Raw genomic sequence first — 24,824 nt, 5'->3', positions numbered from 1 at the left:
GGCTTAACTTGTTTATATTCAGTATAAGAATGTTTGTTCCAGCTGCTCAAAAATTCTCCTAGTTTACTCACTCAAAATTATGAATCAGTTATGAAACATTCTATAAAAATAATTGAAAACAATCACAGACAAGAGAGAACTGATAAGTCTGGTAAATTCCTTTGAAATAACAGTAATTTTGTTAAGTGACACAGATGTTGGTACTTGTGAACCTTGTGACAGTTCCATTCAAACTATCAACGCAATGAAACACTGATTTGTTTCTCTCTGCCACACATCATAAGATGGCTTGTGGAACATAGTTGTAGCTGTACATATCAGGCCTGTCTGACTAAAAGTGGTTATGTTCCTATTGTACTACTCACTAAATGCACTTCGAATTATTTCAAAACAAGCAGTTCCTACAGTTTTACAAAATTTTAATATAATTATGTTGACTAGCTCAAATGGTTCGTCCCTATCTGCAACTGCTAGAACATAGTGAATAGCTACTTTAATTGTTGTAATCTCCCATGGGATGTCAGTAACTCTATTTTTCTTAATACAACTTCATGCTGCATTATACTCTGTAGTGTGAAAGAGTAGCTGATAACGAACCTGGGATAACTTAATGATAGGTTCTGGTGTTGTACTGAATTTTTAGAGATTAAGCAGGAACACAGAATTGACAGTGTTCTCACAGGGAAATTCTAATATCAAATAAAAGAAAATCTTGCATTACGGTGACATAATCATACCACCTAAACAAAAAAAAATAGTTAAACCTGAATTTCAAGTGGAACTATGTGGTTCCAGACACCTTTTCAAATGTCAAACACTGATGCAGACTGTATTGCCATCTGCATATATACACCATAGATGTTTAGGGGGAATACCCATTCAGTTGAGGTCTGAATGGGATTTTGGGTTGAGGAGGGAGGCATGCTAGGGTGGTGCATGCTTTTGTGCAAAGTCACTGTGGCAGGGTGACGTAGTAATTAGAGCATCTGTCTAGTGGGCAGAAGACCCAGGTTCCTTTTATTTTTTTTTATTATTTATTTACTTCTTGTTCTGGGGACCCATGTTGTGACAATATCACAGGATATGAAATGTGTCAGAAATCTATGGTACCACATAAAAACAACAAAAATGATTTTATATTACAGTAAACAGTAACTTAGGTTCTACTACAGAATATCAATTTTGAAAGATAAATAAATATTACAAATTAATAAGTTTCACAGCAAATAAATATTACAAAATAATTTTTTACAATAAAGAATAGTCAGGATTACAAATGTAGATTTGGGCATGTATTTGCATTTAACAATACAAGAAATGCTAAACACTGTAGTTCAGGAACTCTTCTATTGTATAAAATGATCCTTGTAGTAGGAACTGCCTTAAAGTTTTTTTTTTGAAAAAAAAAAAAAAAAAAAAAAAGAGCTCATCTTCTACCAAATACTTAATTCTTGAATGGAGGGCATTAAAAATCTTACAGCCAATGAAATGGACTCCTTTCTGTACCATACTTAGATTTGCCTTTTCTCAGTGAATATCATGTTTTCTTCTCATCTCATGACTATGATACTCACTAATCAGTTTAGAAATGGATTTTTCTTTCCTTATGAAGCACATCAAAGAGACTACTGCACACAGTACTTTTTAGCCAGTGACTGACTACCCCAAAATGTAATTCCATATGCCATAATGGCATGAAAATAACCATAATAGGCTGCCTTCATGGTTTCCATACTTCTATAAGAAGAAACAGTGCATAATACGTAAGTTGCTGAACTCAATCTTTTGCCAAGATCCACAATGTTGTTTGACCAGTTCAGTTTGCTATAAATATGCAAGCCTAGGTATTTTAGGGTATCCACCCTGGTTATCACCTGCTCACCTATTTTTACTAATTTCTTCATCTATGATTGTTGTCTGGAACTGAACATAGTTTGTTTCAGTGTAATTTAAAGAAAGGCCATTAATGTTAAACCAATTCACTGTTTCATTTAAAACCTTATTTGTCATTTCCTCAAGTTTATCTAGTGAATTATCAATAAGTAGTGTAGTTTCATCAGCAAAAATGACAAATCTACAATATTCTGTACAGAGAGGCAGATCATTTATAAAGATAATAAAAAGTAGGGGGCCCAGAACTGAGACTTGGAGTACTCCACATGTGATGATACCTCACTATGAAGATAATGGGATTCCATTTTGACTATCCACTACAACTTTCTGTTTCCTGTTTGACAGGTATGAGTCAAGCCAATTCCCTGATGAAGCACTTATTCCAAGATGTGCAGCTTTTTGTAAAAGAATCTGGTGACTGACGTAGTCAAACGCTTTTGTTAGGTCACAAAAAATCCCAACCATCTCCAGTTTTTTGTTGATAGATTCCAAGACTTTGCCAGCAACTGCAAATATTGCATCTTCTGTTGACAAACCTTTCTGAAATCCAAACTGACTTTCACTGAGGATATTTTGATCCCTGAGATGCTTCTGCAGTAGTTTCTCTAAAACCTTTGAAAAACTTGTCAGTAGTGATATTGGCCAATAGTTAGCAGCAACCATCTTATCTTGTTTCTTATACAGTGGTTTTACAAGTGCGTACTTAAACCTCTCAGGAACTATTGCTTGCCTTCGTGAAGCATAAAAAATGTGGCAAAGTACTTTACTTACATGGCTGGAGCGGTAATTTAACAATTTGTTAGAAATATTGTCAATCCCAGTAGAGTTTTTACTTTTCAGGGATTTAATAATTATTTCAATTTCTTGACCAGTGACTGTTGTTACCTTCATGTGCTGTACTAAGCTAGGTACAGTGGCTTCAAAAGAGTGATGCCTTGGTTTATGGAGTCCGGTAAACCTATTTTTTCTGTTACTGTTAAGAAATGCTTGTCTAATGTGTCTGCAACTATTTTTGGATTGCTAACAAGATGACCCTCAACTTTTATTTGGATATTTTCACTACACCCTGCATTTTCTCTTGTTTCTTTCTTTACAAAATTCCAAATAGTTTTTACTTTATTGCTCGAGTAATCAATTTCTGCCTTTAGGCTCATGTTCTTTGCTGTTTGTATGGTCTTATTCAGAACTTTATTGTAGAGTTTATAGTGCATCTCCTACTGGGATCATTTGATCTCTTGGCTGCTGCATATAGTTCTCTTCTTGTTTTACCAGAAATTTTGATGCCTTTAGTAATCCAAGGCTTGTTTCCTGATTTTAACAGATTTTCTCTCACTGACTTTTTGGAAAGGTTTCTTCAAAAAGACTTTTAACTTCATTGATAAATATATTAAATTTGAGTTAACATCAATTGCAGCATTCACAGGAGACCAGTCTACTAGCTGTAATTGCTGATTAAAGCTTTCAGTGATGTGTTAGTTTAAATCCTAAAATTTTTCCAAATGAAATTTTCTTTCCTTTGCACATTTACCAGGTTTAGAGTGAGGAATTGCTCTTCATGATCAGAGAGACCATTTATAATGTTTTTCACAGTTAAATTATTGTAAATATCCCTATCTACAATTACATTGCCTATTAAAGTGCTAGAAGCAGCTCTTACTCTAGTTAGAGTGTCCACCACTGGTACTAAATTGTAACAGTACATTAGGTGTTCAAGGTCTGTTTTGTTTCTATTTTCCATTAAGAAGTCCACATCGAAGTCACACATTACAATGGTTGATTTAGTTTTCCTACATAGGTGGGACAGAACTGATTCTATTTGTCTCAGAAATACTTTCAGGTTTTCATCAGGCAACCAATAAATAGCCAGTACAATAACTGTTGCACTGTCTGCTGCTAACTTGATGCCACAGACCTCAAAACCCAGGGAATGGGTTGCACGGGCGAGCACAGTGACTAATGGAGGTTGAGGCCAGGAGGCTTATGGGAACATAGGATGTATTACAGGGAAATTGGCACCTGCACAAGTCAGAAAAACTGGTGTTGGTGGGAAGGATCCATATGGAACAGACTGTGAAGCAGTCATTGAAATGAAGGATATCATGTTTGGTAGCATGTTCAGCAACAGGGTGGTTCACTTGTTTCTTGGCCACAGTTTGTTGGTGGCCATTCATGCGGACAGATAGAATGTTGGTTGTCATGCCTACATAAAATGCAGCACAGTGGTTGCAGCTTAGTTTGTAGGCCACACGACTGGTTCCACAGGTAGCCCTGCCTTTGATGGGCTAGGTGTTATTAATGACTGGACTGGAGTAAGAGGTGGTGGGAGGATGTATGGCACAGGTCTTGCATCTAGGTCTATTACAGGGGTATGAGCCATGAGGTAAGGGATTGGGAGCACGAGTTGTGTCTTAGATGGATGAGTATATTGTGTAGGTTCAGTGCACAGCAAAATATCACTGTGGGAAGGATGGGAAGGATAGTGGGCAGGACATTTCTCATTTCACGACAAGAGGTAATCGACACCCTGGCAGAGAATATAATTCAGTTACTCCAGTCCTGGGTGGTACTGAGTTACAAGTGAATGTTCCTGTGTGGCCAGACGGTGGGACTTTGGGGGGTGGTGGGAGACTGGAAAGATAAGGAAGGGGAGATTTGTCTTTGTACGAGGTTGGGAGGACAATTACAGTGTTTTTCATTCTTGGATATGTTACCAGTGTTAAGGTGGTCATCCTATATGCTGTTCTGTGTTGTTTCCTCTCAGATATGCCTGTGGTGTAAAGTTCCTAATTTTGAATTAAACTACTCCTCTGGTACTGGTCACATTGTCACTGGAGTGAAGCATGCTCAAAAGGAACATGTAACATTATTTGAATGAAATTTCAATGAAAACTGGAGTGCTCATGAGAAGAATCATTTCCAATGACCGATAATTTTACACTTGGACCATGAAATGACAAGCAGCAATGAAAAGTTAAAAATCCGTGAAATACCACATATTTCCACTTACATAACCAAGAATTCACCAAATGTAGCACATCTACCATGTTTATGAGTAAACGATTAGATTCACTTACTACATTTGAATAGAAATGGCCAAAAATGAATTTTTGTACGTTAAATGTGATGCTAAGGCTTTCACCTTTCCTGAGAGTTTCACCATCTCTTTCAGACTATCAGTTCTGAACAAGTATCAATTATGTACTTTGTAGGATGAAGAGAATGGTGTGTTGTAACTGAAAGGTGTGTTGTATCTGCAATTCACGACTGTTACTTTGAGATTCTGTGGAAGAGTCATCACAATTTTTGGTACTGAAAAATCAGCCTCACTGTCACTGCTACTGCCACTATCTCTAGTAGTTCTTCCTGTCTAAAACTATGATGATTGTCATTTTCTTAGCAGAACTTAAAATGTTTTTCATCTGACAAACAGAACATTACTGTAATGTCAATACTGAAGTGGAGCCAGAAACATTAAGAGGACAGGAGACACTCAAAGAAAATGTCCACAGATATTCTAACCAGCAACCCAAAATTGGAAACAGTACTGGCTGAACACAACAAAAAAGTGAGTATGTATTTAACGTGTACATCGGCACCTGAATGACATCACATATATATGCAACCATACGTCACAGGGCCCAAACAGGCAGCACATGTACAGAAATCTTCATAACTTGTGAAATGGCAGCCTGGCACAGGTTAGTACATCCACAGCATTTTGAGGATTATGTGATGCTGTGTCTTAACACTACTAACCCCCATTAAAAGTGTTAATAAGATGTTCTCAGATTTATGGCTCAAACAGCCATTTTGAGATGCTTTCAAATAAGCTTTCCTAGACCATCTTTGAAATGGTAACTGGGTGCCAAAAGTCAGTGGTCCATTATTATTGCTGCACAAAAATATTTCCTTATTAGGTGTGGGCTGAGAACCACTGACAACGAAGACACTGACAATGCAGATTGCAGTTTAGCTATATAAGAACCACATTATTTGATTTTCAGTAGTCCATTATTGTTTTTCAGTGGCTGAATAGAGTATCAAAAGCTTATGAAAATTTAACCATTTGACATGTCTGGAAACTCGGGAAGATCTTTGTTAATAATCTTTCTCATTTTAAGAACAATAAAAATAATTAAACCATAAAACCTTTACATTTTGTATCCTATGATCAGTATGTGGAAAGCTTAGGGAGAAACAAACCAATGTTTCATAATAAAGTTAATACAGTCTTATGGAAAAGTAGTTTCATGCTTAATTAAAAAGACTTTCCATGCAAATTAGAGTCATCAAACTCTAAGACTGATAGAAGAAAAAAATATTTTGTAATTACTGTACCTGAATTGTGAAGTCTGGTCTTGTTGAGTTAGTTGTAAAATTACGACGTATCCATGTCTTTTCCATGAGCTGTGCTGAGAAAGAGGTGACCAAGGCAAGAAAAACTGTGTAAAGAAGTAAGTTCAACAGATGAAAGTATTTCCCATAAGAGTTCCACTTCATCTGGAGATACTTTTGACTTAGAGGATGAGCAAGCAATTCCACTCTTCCATGTGCGACCATTGCCTATAATGGACACACAACATTTTAAACAAGGAAGATATACTATAAAAAATTAAACAATCTCCTTTAGGAAGATTGCCACAAACTTACTTCTCCAACAGTTCCTACTCTGTGAATGACTTCATAGACACCAGATTACACTAACATGCCACTTTTAATCTGCTTTCCCACATATAATCCCTATTAATTCTTATGATAACATGGTGAAAGTCAATATACATTCATTTGTTTTCATATGCTATAATACAGTGAAAATAAAAACAAACAGGGTATTTCAAAAACACTTTTACAAGCTTTGGGGACATGACCCTTACACCAAAACATGAAAAAATTTCTTATAAACATTTCTGAAAATCCATTGTTTTTGAGTTATTAATGAAAGTTTAAAATTTAGGTGATTGGAAGTCATCAACACATAAACTCATAATAAATCATTTAATCGAATCAACTGTGGGTTCTTGGCAAAACATTATAAATTAACTAAACAAACACCGTTTTTTGCCTTGTTTCACAATTTTATAATTAATGTTACTGCACAACTTAGGTTTTGGCTTATAAGCCCATTTTCAAGTACCTTACTGGTTCCCGAAGATGATACTCACACAACATTAATCCAGAAGAGCAGCTGAGCATTGTTAGTACAGTGGAATGTTGTTTATATCAAAATTATTTCTTTTTCGAGGGAGCTATTATCAGCAGGCAGACAGTCTGGCAGTGGGCTCACTTTTATCCCCCTTAGTAGCAGAAATGTCCATGGACAAGTGGGAGACTGATTTTCTTAGGAGAGAACCACTGGCAAAACATGTGTATGGTACAGATATGTAGATGATATTCTTTTTATGTGGAAAGGTTCCAATACACAACTCCACAAATTTGTGGAAAATAGGAACCAGTGGCACACTAACATAAATGTCAGCGTGGAGTTGGGAGGGAAGCATAAATTTCCTGGATATTAGCTTAAAGATAGAAGACAGTAACCATAAATTTAAAATTTACTGAAAAGACTCCTTCACTGACACATTCACCCCAGCTTCCTCCCAACATCCTACAACCTACAAACATGCAGCATTCCACCACATGATCCACCACCTCCATTCTATCCCTATGTCCCAAGAAGACTTAGACCAGGGGCTTGACACAATAAAAACAATAGCCACAAATAATGAATTTAAACCCAACATCACTGATAAAATTTTAGGTAAAAAAAATGAAGAAGTAAGCCATTTCCCTACTGTCCTTAATGAAAAACGCATACAAACTGGAAAAGAAATGGTGCAGATTACTTTTTATAGGGAAAACATCAAGTAACATAAGTAACATTTTGAAGGCAAAGGGTTTCTCTGTGTTTTTCTATGTCCCTCAGACAATAGGTACTTGCTTCTTCAATGCAAAAGACAAACAACTAGCCTTCATAAAAAGTGGGGTATATAAAATTACATGCCATGAGTGTCAGTCTTACTGCATTGTACAGACAATGAGGTCCATCTGCAACATGCTTAAAGAATACCACAGAAGCTGGAGATTGAAGAGGCCTGATTTAGCCTTTGCAGAACATTGCCGAACAATAACCACAAATACATAATAGATGTACAAGTCTTACTCACAGAGGAAAAGGGGGCTAAACTCAAACAAATAGAAATTTTAGAAATTAAAAGACATATGTGTACATCCCCACACCTATTATTAAATGAACAAACCTAGTTCAATTATTCACCTCTTTTAGATGAAATCACAACCCCAGGATACAAGCAAAACTTTGGGCCCCAGTCCATCGTAGTTAAAAAGTTCTTGGCTGATGCATAACTTTAGTCCTGTCATGTTAGTATAGTTGCTGAATTGTGTAATAACATATGTAATTTGTTAAAAAATGGTCACTGATGTAATTTTACATTAAGCTATGGACTGACACCTTAAGAATTTGAGATGATTATCTTTGCCTGGTCATCATGTTTATCTGTGCATTATCATCTTTGGGAACCAGTAAGGTACTTAAAAATGGGCTTATAACCTAGGCTGTACAGTAACATTAATAATAAAATTGTGAAACAAGGCAAAAAATAGTGTTCGTTTAGTCATAATAAATCCTTGAAATGTCCTCCTCTTGCTTCTAAACATGCATACACCTTGTTAAATCATGAGCTGTCACACACTTTCACATACTCCCGGACAGTTTTGAATGGTTTTCCAGGCTTCCAAGACACATCAATGAAGAGTTTGTGCATCCAGATGATCCGCTGTATATATTAGTCGTTTAAGGTGCCCCTGAGATAATGATCCAAAGGACTGAGGTTGGGGAAATGTGCAGGCCATGGAACTGATCCTCCTCTACATATCCATCTGTCAAGGTAGATACCAGTCACTGCATCTGGAGTGCTCAGACTGAAATGTGTTGGAGGGCCATCATCTATAAGCTAATTGTTTCTTCTTACTTGCAAGGGCACATTTTCTACTGGGTCTTGGAGGAGTAGACAGCACCTGCAAGACATGCAGTGAGAATGTATGGCCGTATCAGATATCTAGCCCATACTGTAGCATGATGATTGTGATTGATCCATTTGTGTTGGCTGTGGAAATTTGTTATTCCATCTTTTCCTAATGTTGCCTCATCTGTAAACAAAACTGAAGAGACAAACAACAGATTGACAATTTGTGCAACTAACCATCAGCATACGTTCTCCCACTGTGCATGACTGGCAGGTAAAAGGCCTTCATGCTGGACTCGCAGATGTACCATGCATCAGGCCCACTTGCCTTGCACTGAACCCAGCTCCTCTTCTACATCCCATAGAATGTACCCTTACTGGTCAGGCATATGAGCAAAATGTGGTCTTCCTTGATCAATAGTATATGGTCCTATAGACCCTGTTTCAGCAATGCAACACAACACATAAGGTTGGATGACTCAGCTGTCTTTGCTCTGCAAATGCTGTCTGATACAGTCGTGCAACCTCATGTCTGTTACTACTCACACAGCCAAACATAAAAATACGTCTGCTTGCTCACAAAATGAATATCCTGCCATGTTCAATGGAGTGCTTTCAGTTGACTCACTACCTCTACACAATGGACATGTTGAAGACAGGTGAATGATGAATGTACACAAGTCTCACCAGTGACAGTTCTCCCTAGCCACACAATGCCAAGTAGAGTTGTTGGATTGTACCTAGGAAGCTGCTGAATGTCGACTTTCATTAATAACTCAAAAATGAAAGATATTCAGACATACATTTATATGGACCTTTTTCTTGTTTTGGTGCAAGGAACCTATCCTCGAAGTCTGTAGAAGAATTTTTGTAACCCCTGTAATATTCGATAGTTTTGAATGTGACCCCATTGCATGTATGTATTGACAAGGCAGGTCCAAGTCAAAACAGATGTTATGATCCTATTACATGTAATTACTTCATAATGCATTACAATGTAATGCATTTTAAATATTAATAAAATTTACTGGTCTAAGAATAAAAATTTAAAAAAATGCCATGTTACATAAAAGAAAATGGAAGCTACAACAAATGAATGCAACTTTAAAATGATATCTGCATTTTTCACACATAACATAATGAATAAACCACAGTTTCTATCACAAAAAAACTTTATTTTAAATACTGAACATTAACAACTGTAGTTAGACAAAAAAGAGAATGTTAGACTGGCAGTACATTTTTGATTAACAGGCAAGTTGATGATTCCATTTTTGCACATATTATTTGACGGCTGATATAGTCGTTTTCTTCAGGTGAGGTAAAAACAGGTCTCTTGTGTGCACTATTTGAGATTGAATACATTTGTTTGTGGTTCTCACAAATCACATGAGGCTAATTCCAGGAAGGAAAAAATGTTGGGTGTCATACTGGACAGGACAGTCAAAACAGAATATTTCCATGCCAAATTAATAATGCCATTATCAGTGATCTGATGAACACATGTGCTATTAGATTGTTCATTCCATATATACTTGTTAGCAACATTCTTGATTCACCATCACAGATGGCAGTGGTAAACAGATGAGCTCACACAGGAAGAACCATCCACGATCACCTTTCTTCTTTACAATGGCTCCACATCCATCAGAAGTAGATGCATTTTAGGAAAGAATAAGATCAAGTGCACTTTCTCTCATTCATCCAAATATACATGCTCCCCAGCACAGTTAAAAATCACCTAAAATTTTAAAAATTGCAGGGCCAGTCTCCTCAAGCCCCAAATCTGCCATGTACTCATATGTAAACACAATATACAGAGAACAGAAACAAAAATTATAGCATCCTATTGGGAAGGTGCTGTCAAGCAGGCTGTGGAAAGTGCCTTTTGTGAATCCTCATTAATCAGTAGATTAGCTCCACCACCATCAAAGCATGGAACCTTATATTAAAGTTTTCACATACCTAGTGCAACCTTGCTTCTAGTCAGAAGCAGCTGTGGCTGGAGGCATCTACAGATACACACTAGTGGTAAAGGGTGAACAATTCCCAAAGATATGGACAAGAACTAGGGATACATATGATGACCTGATTTAATGCATAAATATTACACCAAATTTCTTCAGGTCATCCAGAAGGAAAGTCTACAGTCTCACAAATACCGAAAACCGAATCTTAGTAAAAAATATGTCTGTTTCACATTATACAAAAACATATTCTGGACTGATTGACTGTTCTATCAGTTCTTGGTAGAATATTTTATACATTATGGATGAAATACGCACAATATTCTTAGAATATTACACCAGTGTTTTGTGTGTTTCATTCATAGTAACCTAGATCCTTAGAATAGGCTACTATGCGCAGTGTTTGTAAGAAAGCACAGACCACATCCATCTAGAATAAGGGTAACACAAGTGATCCAATAAAGTGCTATCCAATATTATTGACAATTTTTATAATCGCAGAACACATTTTAAACCCTAATGTAATGAGGTTCCTCAAACAGAACGACCTTCTAATAATGCTGGTCATGCAAAATCCAACATGTGTTTTCCAACACGACATTATGAAAGCCATGGATAAAGGTAATTGGGTAGAAGCAAGATTTTTTTGATTTTTGAAAAGCCTATGATTCTCAGTACAACAAAAATGCTTTTCAACAAAAGGGCAATGCGTGAAGCCTTTAATGATTACTATAGCAGAGAGTGATAGAAAGATCTCTCACAAAACCCAAAGAAATGTGGCCGCATGTAGGAGCTCATAGTGGTTCAAAAGTGACTGGACACTCATGAATAACTCAGGACTGTGAAATTGAGAGTAGTAAAGCAAAAGTAATCATATGGAGTATCAAACAAACCAAACAGCAGTACCACAGAGTCAATAGGCACATAAAAAACAATAACATTGCTAGCATTTGGAAGAATGATTGGAGAGGTCTCCTTTACACCTATTATTATTTACATTCTGCCACAACTTTCCTTGTTATATTTGAACAATTCTGTAATTCATTTATGACTATGAAAACAAAGAGGGTTAATGAACTGAAAGTGTATAAATAGAATATCTGAATCAAAGTCAACACAGAAATGGGAAGAAAGTGCATACTTCAAGTATTTCAGCATATCAAGAGAGGCTGTCTTCAGAAAACAGAGGACGAAAATGCACAAAATCAAAGCCAAAATATGATCTCTGTTATCACCAGGACTAATGTTACTCTACATTTGGAATTGGTGACACAAAAATGACAATAAATATTATGATTGAGTTTGTGTTTGTGATTATTATAAAGATGAAAAGTGAACACTTTACCTTTATATTCTTTATTAACACTGAAAACATCACAATATTAACACAGTATTGCCCATGAAAATGCTGCACTCATAACAAATGTATTCAACTTTCTGAAGGGATGGTATGTTGTTTCAAGCATCATACTGGATTCTTAAACAGTGTGGACATACTACAATGATAACAAATATCAGAATTTGTGCATTTGTCTAAATTTCAGTACGATCTTAACTGAACAGCTACAGGAAGCAGGGTGGCCCATTCAGAGAATTACTCACTCTGCTGGTGTGAGATACTAGCTGTATACAAATGTTGGTGACTCAAGGAAATTGCACAGGATTATTTTCCTGGTTCTGGGAGGAAATGGAATATAGACTCACAATCGGACATCCAAATTGTACAAGCAGTCATCCTGAAGTGTTTGCTGAAAACTGGGTTACAAACAAGGATGCTGCTTGTCAGCACTCATCTCTCATCTCATTAACATGTATCCCATTTGAAATGGTGTAATAAAAGTGCAATTAAAGGAATGAATGGCATGAAATCATATTCTGTCATGATAGGTAATTCCGTCTTGGTATCTGTGATAGTGATGTGCAGCATCAAACAAGAGAGCACCAACTAGCAAAGTATATGAGGAAGCAGCATGCTCAGAATGGATTCCCAATTGGATGAACTAGCTATCATGTATGAGTACAGAGAATTGAAAAAAAAAAAAAAAAAATAGAAAACTGTTTTAAAAGACCTGTGTATGTCACAGTATGATTGTGATTAGTGGAAGCCACATTTAAACTCTGAAAACGATCTTGGTGTGACAGATACATGGGTTATCAACTCATAAAGTATCCTAGGCAAAAGCTGAACACAACATGTGGAAGAGCTAAACCAGAGAAATGACCAACATGATCAAACTGGGACAGTAATTCCGGTACCATAAGTACACCACCAAGACTACAGTGCAGTCAAGTATTATGTTCATACCACGAAATATAGCAAACGAGTTTTGAGGTAGCTGTGTTGTTTAAGAAGACTTCAGGAACTGTACAAATTATACTGAAATCAGCAACAAATGAAAAGCCCATTAACTGATTTGTGTCAAATACAGTATCATCTTCTACACAATGCTGTATGTAATCAATAGGCTAAATACACTGAAGAGCCAAAGAAACTGGTAAATGTGCCTTATATTGTGTAGGGCCCCCGTGAATATGGAGAAGTCGCAACACAGAGTGGCATGGGTTCAATTAATTTCAGAAGTTGTGCTGGAGGGAACTGAAACCATGAATCTACAGGGCTGTCCATAAATCTGTAAGAGTATGAGAGGGTGGAGATCTCTTCTGAAAAGCACATTTTAAGGCATTCCAGATATGCTCAATAATGTTCATGTCTGGGGACTTTGCTGACCAGCAGAAGTGTTTAAACTCAGAAGTGCGCTCTTGGAGCCACTTTGTAGCAATTCTGGATGTTCGGGGTGTCGCATTGTCTTGCTAGAATTGCCAAAGTCCGTCAGAATGCACAATGGACATGAACGAATGCAGGTGATCACACAGGTTGCTTATGTACGTGTCACCAGTAAGAGTCCTGTCTGGACATATCAGGGGGTGCATATCACTCTAACTGCACATGCCCATCACCATTACAGAACCTCTTTCAGCCTGAACTATCCCCCGCTGACATTCAGGGTCCATTAATTCATGAGGCTGTCTCCATAACTGTACACGTTCATCCACCTGATACAATTTGAAACAAGACTCGCCCAATCATGCAACATGTTTCCAGTCATCAACAGTCCAATGTCTGTGTTGACAGGCCAGGGATGAGGCATAAAGCTTTGTGTCATGCAGTCATCAAGGTACATGAGTGGGCCTTCGGCTCCGAAAGCCCATATTGATGATGTTTCGTAGAATTGTTCACCCGCTGACACCTGTTGATGGCCCAGCACTGAAATCTGCAGCAATTTATGGAAGGGTTGCACTTCTGTCATGTTGAACAATTCTCTTCAGTCATTGTTGGTCCCATTCTTGCAGGATCTTTCTCCACCTGCAGCGATGTTGGAGATTTGATTTTTTATTGGTTTTGTGATATTCACGGTGCATCTGTGAAATGGTTGTATGGGAAAATCCTCAATTCATCACTACTTCAGAGATGCTGTGTCTCATTGCTTGTGCACCAACTATAACACCACATTCAAACTCACTTAAATCTTGATAACCAGCCATTGTAGTAGCAGTAACTGTTCTAACAACTGTGCTGGGCCCTTGTTGCCTTATATAGGTGTTGCTGGCTACAGTGCCATATACTGCCTCTTTACATATTTCTGTATTTGAATACACATGCCTATACCAGTTTCTTTGGCACTTCAGTGTAAATAAATACATAAATAACTTCTGGTTTGAGCCCCACAGTGTGTATCTCCTTGTAAACTATTACGTGAGGAAAAGATAACTAAATGTAATAATGTGTATGATGAAGGAGTACTGAAGAAAAGGAGAATGTATGATCAAAAAATAGGAAATCCAGGATGGAATGTAACAATATTATGTAAAGGATAGTTGCTACACACCATATAGCAGAGATGCTGAGTTGCAGGTAGGCACAACAAATGACTGTTACAAAATGAGCTTTCAGCCAAGAAGGCCTCTGTCGAAACGAGACAACAAAAACACATGAGCACACACACACACTCATGCAAACACAACTCTCACACACACATGACCACAGCCTCTGGCAGCACACACACTCACACAAATGCAACTTACATACACACGACTACAGTCTCTGGCACCTGAAGGAAGACTACGAGCAGAAATGAATGATGGGAGAGGCAACTGGATGGCAGTGAGGAGGCTGGGCTGGGTAGGGACTGGGATAGCAAGGTAGGGGTGGGGGATGGTAAAGTGGGGAGCATGCAGGGATGAGGTGGAGAGAGGGTAGGGCAGCTAGGTGCAGTTGGGAGTATAGAAGGAGGGCTGTGGAGAGAGTGGGGGTAGCAGAAAAGGAAAGGAACTGAAAAGTCTGGGTGCATTGGAGGGAATAGAGAGTTTTGTACTGCTGGAAATGGGAACAGGGAAGGGGCTAGATAGGTAAGGAAAATGACTAATGAAGATTGAGGCCAGAAGGGTTATGGGAACATAGGATATCTTGCTGCAGTGGGAATTCCCATCAGCACAGTTCAGAAAAGCTGGTGTTGGTGGGAAGGATCCAGATGGCAGAGGCTGTGAGGCAGCCACTGAAATGAAGAACTTTGTGTTGGTTTGCATGCTCAGCAAAAGGGTGGTATAGTTGTTCCTTGCCCACAGTTGATCGGTGGCCATTCATGCAGACATACAGCTTGTTGGTTGTCATGTCCATGTAGTAATTACCCTCCCAATCTTGTACAAAAACAGATCTCCTGTGCCTTATCTTTCCAGTCACCCAACAGCTCCCCACTGTCTGGCCAAAGAGGAGCAGTCCCCTCGTGACTCAGTACCACCCAGGACTGGAGCAACAATTACATGCTCCATCATGGTTTTGCCTACCTCTCATCATGCCCTGAAATGAGAAATGCCCTACCCACTATCCTTCCCACACCTCCCACAATGGTACTCCACTGCCCACAGAACCTACACAACATTTTCATCCATCTCTACACAACCCCCACTCCCAACCCCTTGCCTCATGGCTCATATCCCTGTAACAAATCTAGATGCAAGACCCATCCCATACATCCTCCCACCAGCAGCTACTCCAGTCTGGTCACAAACACCACCTATCCCATCAAAGGCAGGGCTACCTGTGAAACCAGTCATGTGATCTACAAGCCAAGCCGCAAACACAGTGCTGCATTCTATGTGGGCATGACAACCAACATGCCATCTGCCTGTATGAATGGCCACAACACAATCCCTGCTCCCAGTCCTAGACCTAGACTGTCTCATACATCCTCCCACTACCAACTACTCCAGTCCAGTCACTAACATCACCTATCCCATCAAAGGCAGGCTACCTGTGGAACCAGTCGTGTGGTCTACAAGCTAAGCTGCAACCACTGTGCTGCATTCTATGCAGGCATGGCAACCAACAAGCTGTCTGCCCGCATGAATGGCCACTGACAAACTGAGGCCAAGAAACAACTGGACCACACTGTTGCTGAGCATGCCGTCCAACATGACATTCTTCATTTCGATGACTGCTTCACTGCCTGTGCCATCTGGATCCTTCCCACTAACATCAGCTTTTCTGAACTGCACAGGTGGGAACTCTTCCTGCAATATAGCCTATGTTCCCAAAGCCCTCCCAGCCTCAACCTTCATTAGTCATTGTCCTTACCCATCTAGCCCCTTCCCCATTCCCATTGCAGCATTAGACAGTCCTCTCTTCCACCAATGCACTCAGTCTCCTTCTCCATTACCCCTGCTCTCTCCCTTGCCCTCCGTCTAACCTCCCAACTGCACCTAGCTGTCATACCCTCTCTCCACATCATCCCTGTATCACTCCCACTAGCACTACTTTACAGTAACCCTCACCTATCCTGCTACCCCTTCCTGCCTCAGCCTGCTCCTAATCCCTACCCAATTGCCTCTCCCATGACGTGCTGCTGCTCATAGTCTGGCTTCAGTTGCCAGAGACTGTGGTCATGTGTGTGAGCTGCATTTGAGTGTGCTCGCATGTGCCTGTGTGTGTGTGTGTGTGTGTGTGTGTGTGTGTGTGTGTGTGTGTGTGTGTCTGTTTGTTGTCTACTTTTGACAAAGGCCTCATTGGTAGAAAGCTCATTTTTTGAGTCTTTTTGTTGTGCCTATCTGCGACTCAGCATCTCCACTATGTAGAATGTGTGATCAGTATTATGATTGATATAGCAGTACAGGTTGTTACATCATAAAGAAATGTTAAGAAGTGAAAAGAAAAGATTTAGTCAGACCTAAAAAAGTAAGATCCTAAAATAGAAGTTGCAATAATGCTTGCATCTGTAAATAGAATTTGAGCCAAAATGTGAAGAAAATTAACAATGAGTTTAGAACAAAAGGGGTAAGCAGACAGAATACAGGAATCTCAGTGATATGTATTTTAATATTTTCATTGAGATGGCATGGGAAATAATAGAGACATGAACACGTAAAACACAGCCATCTGGCCACATGAATGTTTTGGAAAATACTGCAAACAATGTAAGTGCGGTTAGTTTTAGATCAATTGATGTGCAAGATCTCTCCGATGTGTTGAAAAAGACAGCATCAGTAGTAATATTTACTGATTAAGTACAGCAATGTTATAATGTGTATCAGTTCACCTAGCAGAACTACTGAAACATGTAGTGAATGCACACATTCTGGGAGATCAGTACCCATGTTAACTGAAGTATATAGAAGTTACCCCATTTCATAACAAAAATCTCCTCTCAATTTGTGACAGTTACAGACCTGTGTCAATAGTTCCACTGATACCAAAAGTAATTTAAGATGTACCAAAGAAACAAATTGTAATCACTTTGAAGATAAAAAGATGTTCATTAATAGTCAGTTTGGTTTCAGATTATGAATGTGTATAGTTAAAGTCAATGTCATTTCTGACACAGTGCATCCAAGCAAATAGATAGCAGAACATGGGCTTAGGACAGATTTTTGACTTTTCAGAAGTTTCTGACACTGTGTACCACAAGATGTTATTAAATAAACTGCAGTTTTATAGCCTTACAGAAAATGCTGTTGTATTAGCAAAATATTTAAATAGTAGAATGCAGAGATTGTTGTAAATGGTACAGAGTCTGGGTATTTGTCAGTGCATGCAACCATCCCTCAAGGTTCAGGACTAGTACCAGTCATATTATTATCATTATTATCATCATTATTTAAATTGATGACTTGTCATACACCATAACGGGACCATATACATGAAGTTATTAGTCACTGATCTAGCTGTCTGCATAACATCAAAAATAATAGAGATATTGAAGTATGAGATGGATGGATTGGTGATACAGAGAAAGGTTTGTGTAATGCAAATTACCTCTGTCTCAATCAAGATACAGCATAGGACCTAAATATGATGTATAACCATAACAAACAATTTTAACAGGAATTAAGTGCTGTAAATTTCTTTTGGACAGCAATTGATTCCAAACTGCCTTGAGATAATCACACAAATAAAGTAGTATGTAAAATTAGTAAAGGTATATTTGCCCTATTTTTAGCATGGCACCCATATCTCTTTGAAGACCTAGCTAGTGTCAGAAAACTAAAGATTATGACTCTCACATCATTATCTAGCTTGCTGTGTGTAATGTAAATCAGGGAGAACTATCGTAAACACCAGAAGTATGATATGTGTTGTAAGTACAATATCAGAACCAAACATGACCTAGAATCATTCCACTGTAAATAATTTTTTTTTAAAAAAAGAGGCATTTTACAAACAAATCAACTAACCTCTTCAGTGTCTTAGCCTAGTTTATAAATGAGCTACTAGATCAATAATTCTAAAGAAAAATCAAAGATTTTCTATTAAACTGGGTCCTTATGAAGTTGCTGAGTTTCTAATTGAGGCCAAGAAAATGGTATGATTGTAACAAGTGTTTGTTATTGAACTAGTAGCATTAGGATGTGATTCATCAGTGAGAAGTAATGTAAGTCATACTTTACTTTTGTATTGTAAATGCCTTGTAAATATTTATATCTGTAATATACTGATATAGGTAATGCCTCAACAATTAATAACTTGTTGTGTATGTGTGTACCCTAACTTTATTTTTGAGTAGTAAATGCCTTGTAAATATTTATTCTGGTATATATTGATATATGTAATGCTACAACAATTAATAATTTGTTGTATATGTGTGCATCCTACCTGTACTCACCCTTACAGTGCCTCAAATGATCTCTCATATATGTAAAATGATAATAAAATTTGGTTCAATATGATGCCTCAGATGACCTCTAGGATCTGTATAATTCAATATGCAATAGTTATGCATCAACAAATGTGATTCCTGCTGATCCTCTTTCTCAATAAAAAGATTGAACATGTAGAGAAAATAAAATCATGTCACAATACATCTTACAATGATTTTTCGTGCTACTAATATTCTAGTTTCCTTACTTTGGAGTAAGTATAAATGTTATGAATACATTCCTTACAAAACATAATAACAACAAAATGTCCATGCAGTTTAATGTTTAATATCATCAAGCAGCTCTATATCTACAAGACATTTTATGAGAGATCAAAGCACTTACAGATTCATATGATGTATTCTCCAGCAAAAGAAAAAAGGCATACTTACATTGACAGTACTTAAGGGAGGAGGAGTCCATTTTTCATCTTTCAACAGCTCCCTCTGTTTAGCGATCTTCTCACGTGAGTATTGGTAGTATTCGAAGTTATACTTTATCTGCACACAATACATAACATGTTTTTTTCTTCTAACTAACATTCAGCTAAAATTCTACTTAGAGGACCGGATTGGCATTCCAGTTAATGAGGGTAACACAGATACAGATGCAGCATTTGGCAGCTCTACTGCATTGGTTACTGTACAACTAAGAAGCAGACAGGCTAAAGCAGACATATAATGATGCTGCAAGTAATAGTGTATTGTCAGTTGTGTTATTCATAATTCAGCATTTAATAACCTTTTCGTGTAAACATTCATGCTGCAGAGGAGCCCAAAAATTTTATTTATTTGCTTTTAATTATAAATGACCTATCCCTAACTATACACCGCATTTAATGTTTTTGTACAGCCACCTACACCACTAACAAATCAGATACTGGTTCATTTACATAAGAGTTAGTCAAAGATACATGTATACTGTTTGTATTTCTACACTTCCACAGTAAAGCAGATAACACAACACATATCAAAGGCTCTGTGTGCCATACCATTTCTAAAATACCAACAAACAGTTTTTACTATGTTACCCCTCTTTACAATTTTGTTGACCAGAGAGAATGTATTTTATTGATGAGAAGTTTTAATTAAATACACATGACCAGCATTACACTATTACTTGCAAACTGGAAAACCATTCTCTGACAGAGATGAGTATCTAGGCAACCTGAAGAAACGGCTTTTGTTGCGTCTTTCCATGCAGAGGAGGAACCCTATGAAGAACTTACATTAAGTGCCGACAGAGGAATTGGCTTTGAAATGAGAAGTGCATCACCAGTTTTTTCATCCACCTGTGCATACACTGAAGGACACTTCAGGCACGAGAAGTTGTATTTGATCTGTAGACGTTAGTAAATCATGAGGAAAAGATAGTGACAACTTGAGAATCTACACTTCACATCTTTGTCATCAATATTTGTGTATGTTACATCTTTTACACTTGCAGGTTTTATATACAACAAAGCAGGGGAGAAAAGAAAGAACTATGAATTGCATCAATATTGTGTATCATAATCACTTGAATTATAACTTTGGTGCTGCAATGGCTGTGACAGATTTACATTATTCAGCCTTTATCTAAATTTGAAAATAATTTGTTAATCACACAACATCAAAAACACACAAAACTTTCAGTAAAAAATACTACAAAAATATGAATTTAAAAACAGAGCACATTTCTGATTATTTCACTACCTGTGTTTGAAGTAAAAGATTGCAGTTTCCCACACTTTTCCAGTAATTACAGGTCAATTCTTTTCTGCAGCATGAGTCACTGACCTAGAGAGCTAAATATCTCATTGTTCCATCATATGTTCGCCCAAGTTACATTATGTCTTTAAGGGGAGCAACATAAATGTAGAGAAATGATGGGTTGGTAAGTGTAACAAAATAGAAATAGAACTATACAGTACACAAAGACTGTAAAGCCTGGTTCAACTGTGTAGTATGTAACTACTGAAGCATGATGCTTTTTGCACAAAATGCTATAGTCATTATAAAGCAAGAAAGGACAAAACAGCCCAGCTACAAAAATTATGTTTTTGACTATTCACTTGCAAACAATTACCCTCAGGCTGTGAGGCACATAATCATGAGTGACATGTCACATGAATATGGCATAGCCAATGTGGTAGACTGCGTTACTACTTATTAATTGATGTTCTTCATATTCATACAAAAATATAAAGTATTTGCACTAATATCAATTTGAGGGAAAGATTTACATGTTATAGGTGAATAACGAATGCAGAACATGAAACATTATAGCCTGTATCCTTCATTATTCACCCATTACTTTTTACAAGAAGTGATGAAAATTAAAATCTGAAATGAATGAAATCAGGACTGGAAAAAAGTAGTGAAAATGTCTATGGAAATATTAAGGTAATCAATGTTTCATGACTTTATTATTCAATATTTGAACATATAAAGTATAACTGGAATTAAGAATTTTAATGGACTAGTTATAAACCTGATGATTTAAAAGGAAAAAGTTGAAAGAAAATGGAAGGAAAACAGAAAAGCTGTAAGAAACAAACACTAAATGTCTTTTCTCTCTCTCTGGCACTGAAGATCTGAGACAGCAAATAAAATAAACTAAGAAACAACATCAAATGGAAAAAATAGGTTGCTTCTCAGCAGATAGAGGAGGCACTGAGCTGCAGACAACGAAGAAGCATGCTGTTTGCATGTAGCTATTGCACTAAGTCCTTTTGTTACTATTCTCTGTTAGTTTCCTTTATTACTATTCTCTCTTCTGATAAAGAATATAGTCCAATAGCTGAATAAATAAAACATTTTTTTTTTCATTGTGCCTGTCTGTGACTCAACGTTTCCTCTATGTAGTGAGTAGCAATCTATCATTTCCAATTGTTGTTATTCCATCCAAGGATTTTCCATTGTTTAAACTAAGAAATGAGCTCTTTACTATATGCATTAGAATGTTCATATACTAAAAACTGATGTTTTCCTTGTCTTTCATTCAAAAAATTGGTTTCAAATGAGATTTCTGGAGTTCTCGATTTAAAAAAGATAAGTTTAGAGAACACCTTAATTTCCAAACAGCAGATTTTGTAGATGAGCAGGTTTTCAGGACTATTTGCAGTGAACCTATACTCACACAGCAGTTCTTTTCTATCATCTATGGAGAGAGAGAGAGAGAGAGAGAGAGAGAGAGAGAGAGAGAGAGAGAGAGAGAGAGAGAGAGAGAGTCTTCATAAGGACATATATGATGATCTAATATTAATGAGCTAAAAATTCTAAGTAAGACAATGAAACCTCAAACAGAGAATGAGTGGACCAAGTAAGAAGGAAGAAGTAAACTACATAGCTCAGTAAAGGAAGTACTCACAATGAAAATATTAAACAATTAAGCCCTGTTTTATGTTTTGAGAATATGATCCTGTATTTGAGTGTAACTATATTTTTACAATAACTGTAATTAGTACCAATATCTTGTTAAATCAAATGCAATCATAACATACAAGTGTTGGACAAAAATATGAAAGCACCACGAGGAACACATGCTTGAACACAATTGCAGAGACTAGCCAAATCTGCAGGTTGTGTTATTGTTTCTTATAACAAATGAAACTCTGCAATGTCCTCAGTACATTAGAAGTGACAGTCATGGTTAGAACAGTGTTCTGTGTAGCTGTGGGTGCGTTATGTCAGAGCTAGGTGATTTTGAATAAGGACAAATTGTTGGTGCTCATACGGTGCCTGCTTCTGTAACCAAGATAGTCAAAGTGTTTGGGGTCTTAAGAGACACTGTGTAAGGGTCAATATTGCATACAGGGAAAGTGGATAAACATCATCTGCTAAGTCACAACACAGGTGGTAGTTCATGTTATGTGATTGTGACAGATGGTCATTGAAGAGGACTGTGACAAAAAATAATAGGATGACAGCTGAAAAAGTCACTGCAGAACTGAATGTCATACTCATGAATCCTGTCAGCATCAAAACAACACAACAGGAGCTCTATAAGCAGGGAATAGGAAGGTGAACTGTAATTCCAAAACCACTCACCAGGGATACAAATATCTGTAACAGGGAAACATACTCCTGAAGCCATAAAACCTGGACTATCGAGTAATCGAAGATTGTTGTTTGGTCATATGAGTCTTGTTTTACACTGTTTTCAACTTCTGGCTGAGCTTGCATCTCAAGAACAAAACATGTGGGGATTTCGTGATGATTTGAGCAGCCATTTCACAGTATTCCATAGGCCGTGTGGCTACTCTGCAAGGTCACATTACTGCCGAAAATTATGTGACAATTTTTGTTGATCAAGTCCTTTCGTTCACACAGCTCACATCAGCCAGGACTGGTTTTGTGAGAATGAGGATGTCCCATCACCCCTGGGTACCACAGTCACCAGACCTCACTACTGTTGAGCATTTATGGTCAGCTTTGGAGAGAAGGATGCATGGTCACCACCTACCTCTATTATCATGAACTGAACTTCCTACTGCTTTGAAGGAAGAATGGTATAAGATTCCCTTGAAAACTATATAACCCTGTATTCATCCATTCTCAAATGACTGAAAGGCGTTTTGAATGCCAGTGGGCTTCCTACACCATATTAGGCATGATAATGTGGTTTGTTTCTGGCACTTCTGTATTTTTGTCCAGCTTCTGTAGATATTACAGTATGCTGTACAACCTGTTTGTATATAAAACTGTATGATATGTACAATGCTCTTAGCTAGAAAATACCAGGTAGAGTACATGGACAATAAGTAAACAAATAAATAACAATGTGTCCAAGGGCTACTTTGTTAGGGGTACTTTGCACAGCACAATGCTGCTTTGTAAATTATGCCATATAAATCCTCCTTACAATAAAAAAACTTCTCTGGATTGTGAAATTGTGAAACATTTCTCTATCACATTCTTTGGTTCTGGCAACCTCTTTCTCACAGAAACTCTTCACTACTCCATCACATTTTTTTCTGTATCACCCCTCAGCCCCTTGCCCTTCCTCACATTAGGAATGGTGAATATCTGACTACTCACTTGAACAGAAATGTATATTAACAGTGGTAGAGTAATGGTAACCATTCACCATATAGCTCCAATAGTGGTAAAAATAATTGGGTCATTAAATCCTTATAGCTCCAGTATCTCCAAAATTGTGGAAGTGTGAAATTGGCCAGCAGTGTATCCTCTACTTCAACCAAACATAAGTCCAACTTAGATTAATTATCTCTCTTCTCAATTTTTTTTTTCAGCTTGAGCAACTAAAATAGAATAAGAATGATTTTTAAATATAGTTTACCCGTCATGGTAATTTATCTGTTAAACTCTGCATTTGTGTACAATCAATGTTTGAATGTTAACAATTCTAATAAATATAGATGAAACAACACATGCAGTGTTTACTTAGTCACATAACCCAAAATAGAAATTATCGAGTTGGTGTATGTTCTTCCCTTATTTGTCATCGAAGTATAAATGTCGAGTTTGAATAAAGTGTTTAAAACGTAGTGAATGAAGCAGTATGTGCACTTGACAAGGGTAACATGTGAACATGCTATATCATTTTTAGTGTATCTGCACTGCACAAGTCACAGTGATTGCATTAGCCAGATCTTTGCCATGAGCTGTTCCATTCCTTCATTTTGCTGCATTTCAGTCACTCCATTGAAACTCCACAATTGCATTTTCATGAGGAAAATGTAATGAACATATCATAACACAACTTATGTTTTGGGAAATATAATTCTCTAAGTACTCTGGGTGATAAAATATATAGTTTCAAGCAATTTTTTAGCTTTATTCAACATAAT

At 37.3% G+C, this 24,824-nt stretch overlaps 1 protein-coding gene across 1 annotated transcript in view; it reads right to left on the bottom strand.

Annotated features, from left to right (window-relative positions):
* Positions 1-24,824, bottom strand: part of LOC126103415 (transient receptor potential cation channel subfamily A member 1) — a 194,009-nt gene that overhangs the window by 65,356 nt on the left and 103,829 nt on the right. The window contains exons 13-15 of the mRNA XM_049912331.1: positions 20,259-20,369; positions 19,423-19,530; positions 6,232-6,456 (exon numbers count right to left, since the gene is read on the bottom strand). Of these exons, the coding sequence (XP_049768288.1) occupies positions 6,232-6,456; positions 19,423-19,530; positions 20,259-20,369 (444 nt within the window). The remainder of the gene's footprint in view (positions 1-6,231; positions 6,457-19,422; positions 19,531-20,258; positions 20,370-24,824) is intronic.

The sequence above is a fragment of the Schistocerca cancellata genome, chromosome 1 (genome assembly GCF_023864275.1).
Source record: "Schistocerca cancellata isolate TAMUIC-IGC-003103 chromosome 1, iqSchCanc2.1, whole genome shotgun sequence".
In the NCBI taxonomy this organism is placed as follows: Eukaryota; Metazoa; Arthropoda; class Insecta; order Orthoptera; family Acrididae; genus Schistocerca; species Schistocerca cancellata.
Note: the sequence above shows the minus strand (reverse complement) of the source record. Positions and strands in the feature narration are given on the sequence as shown.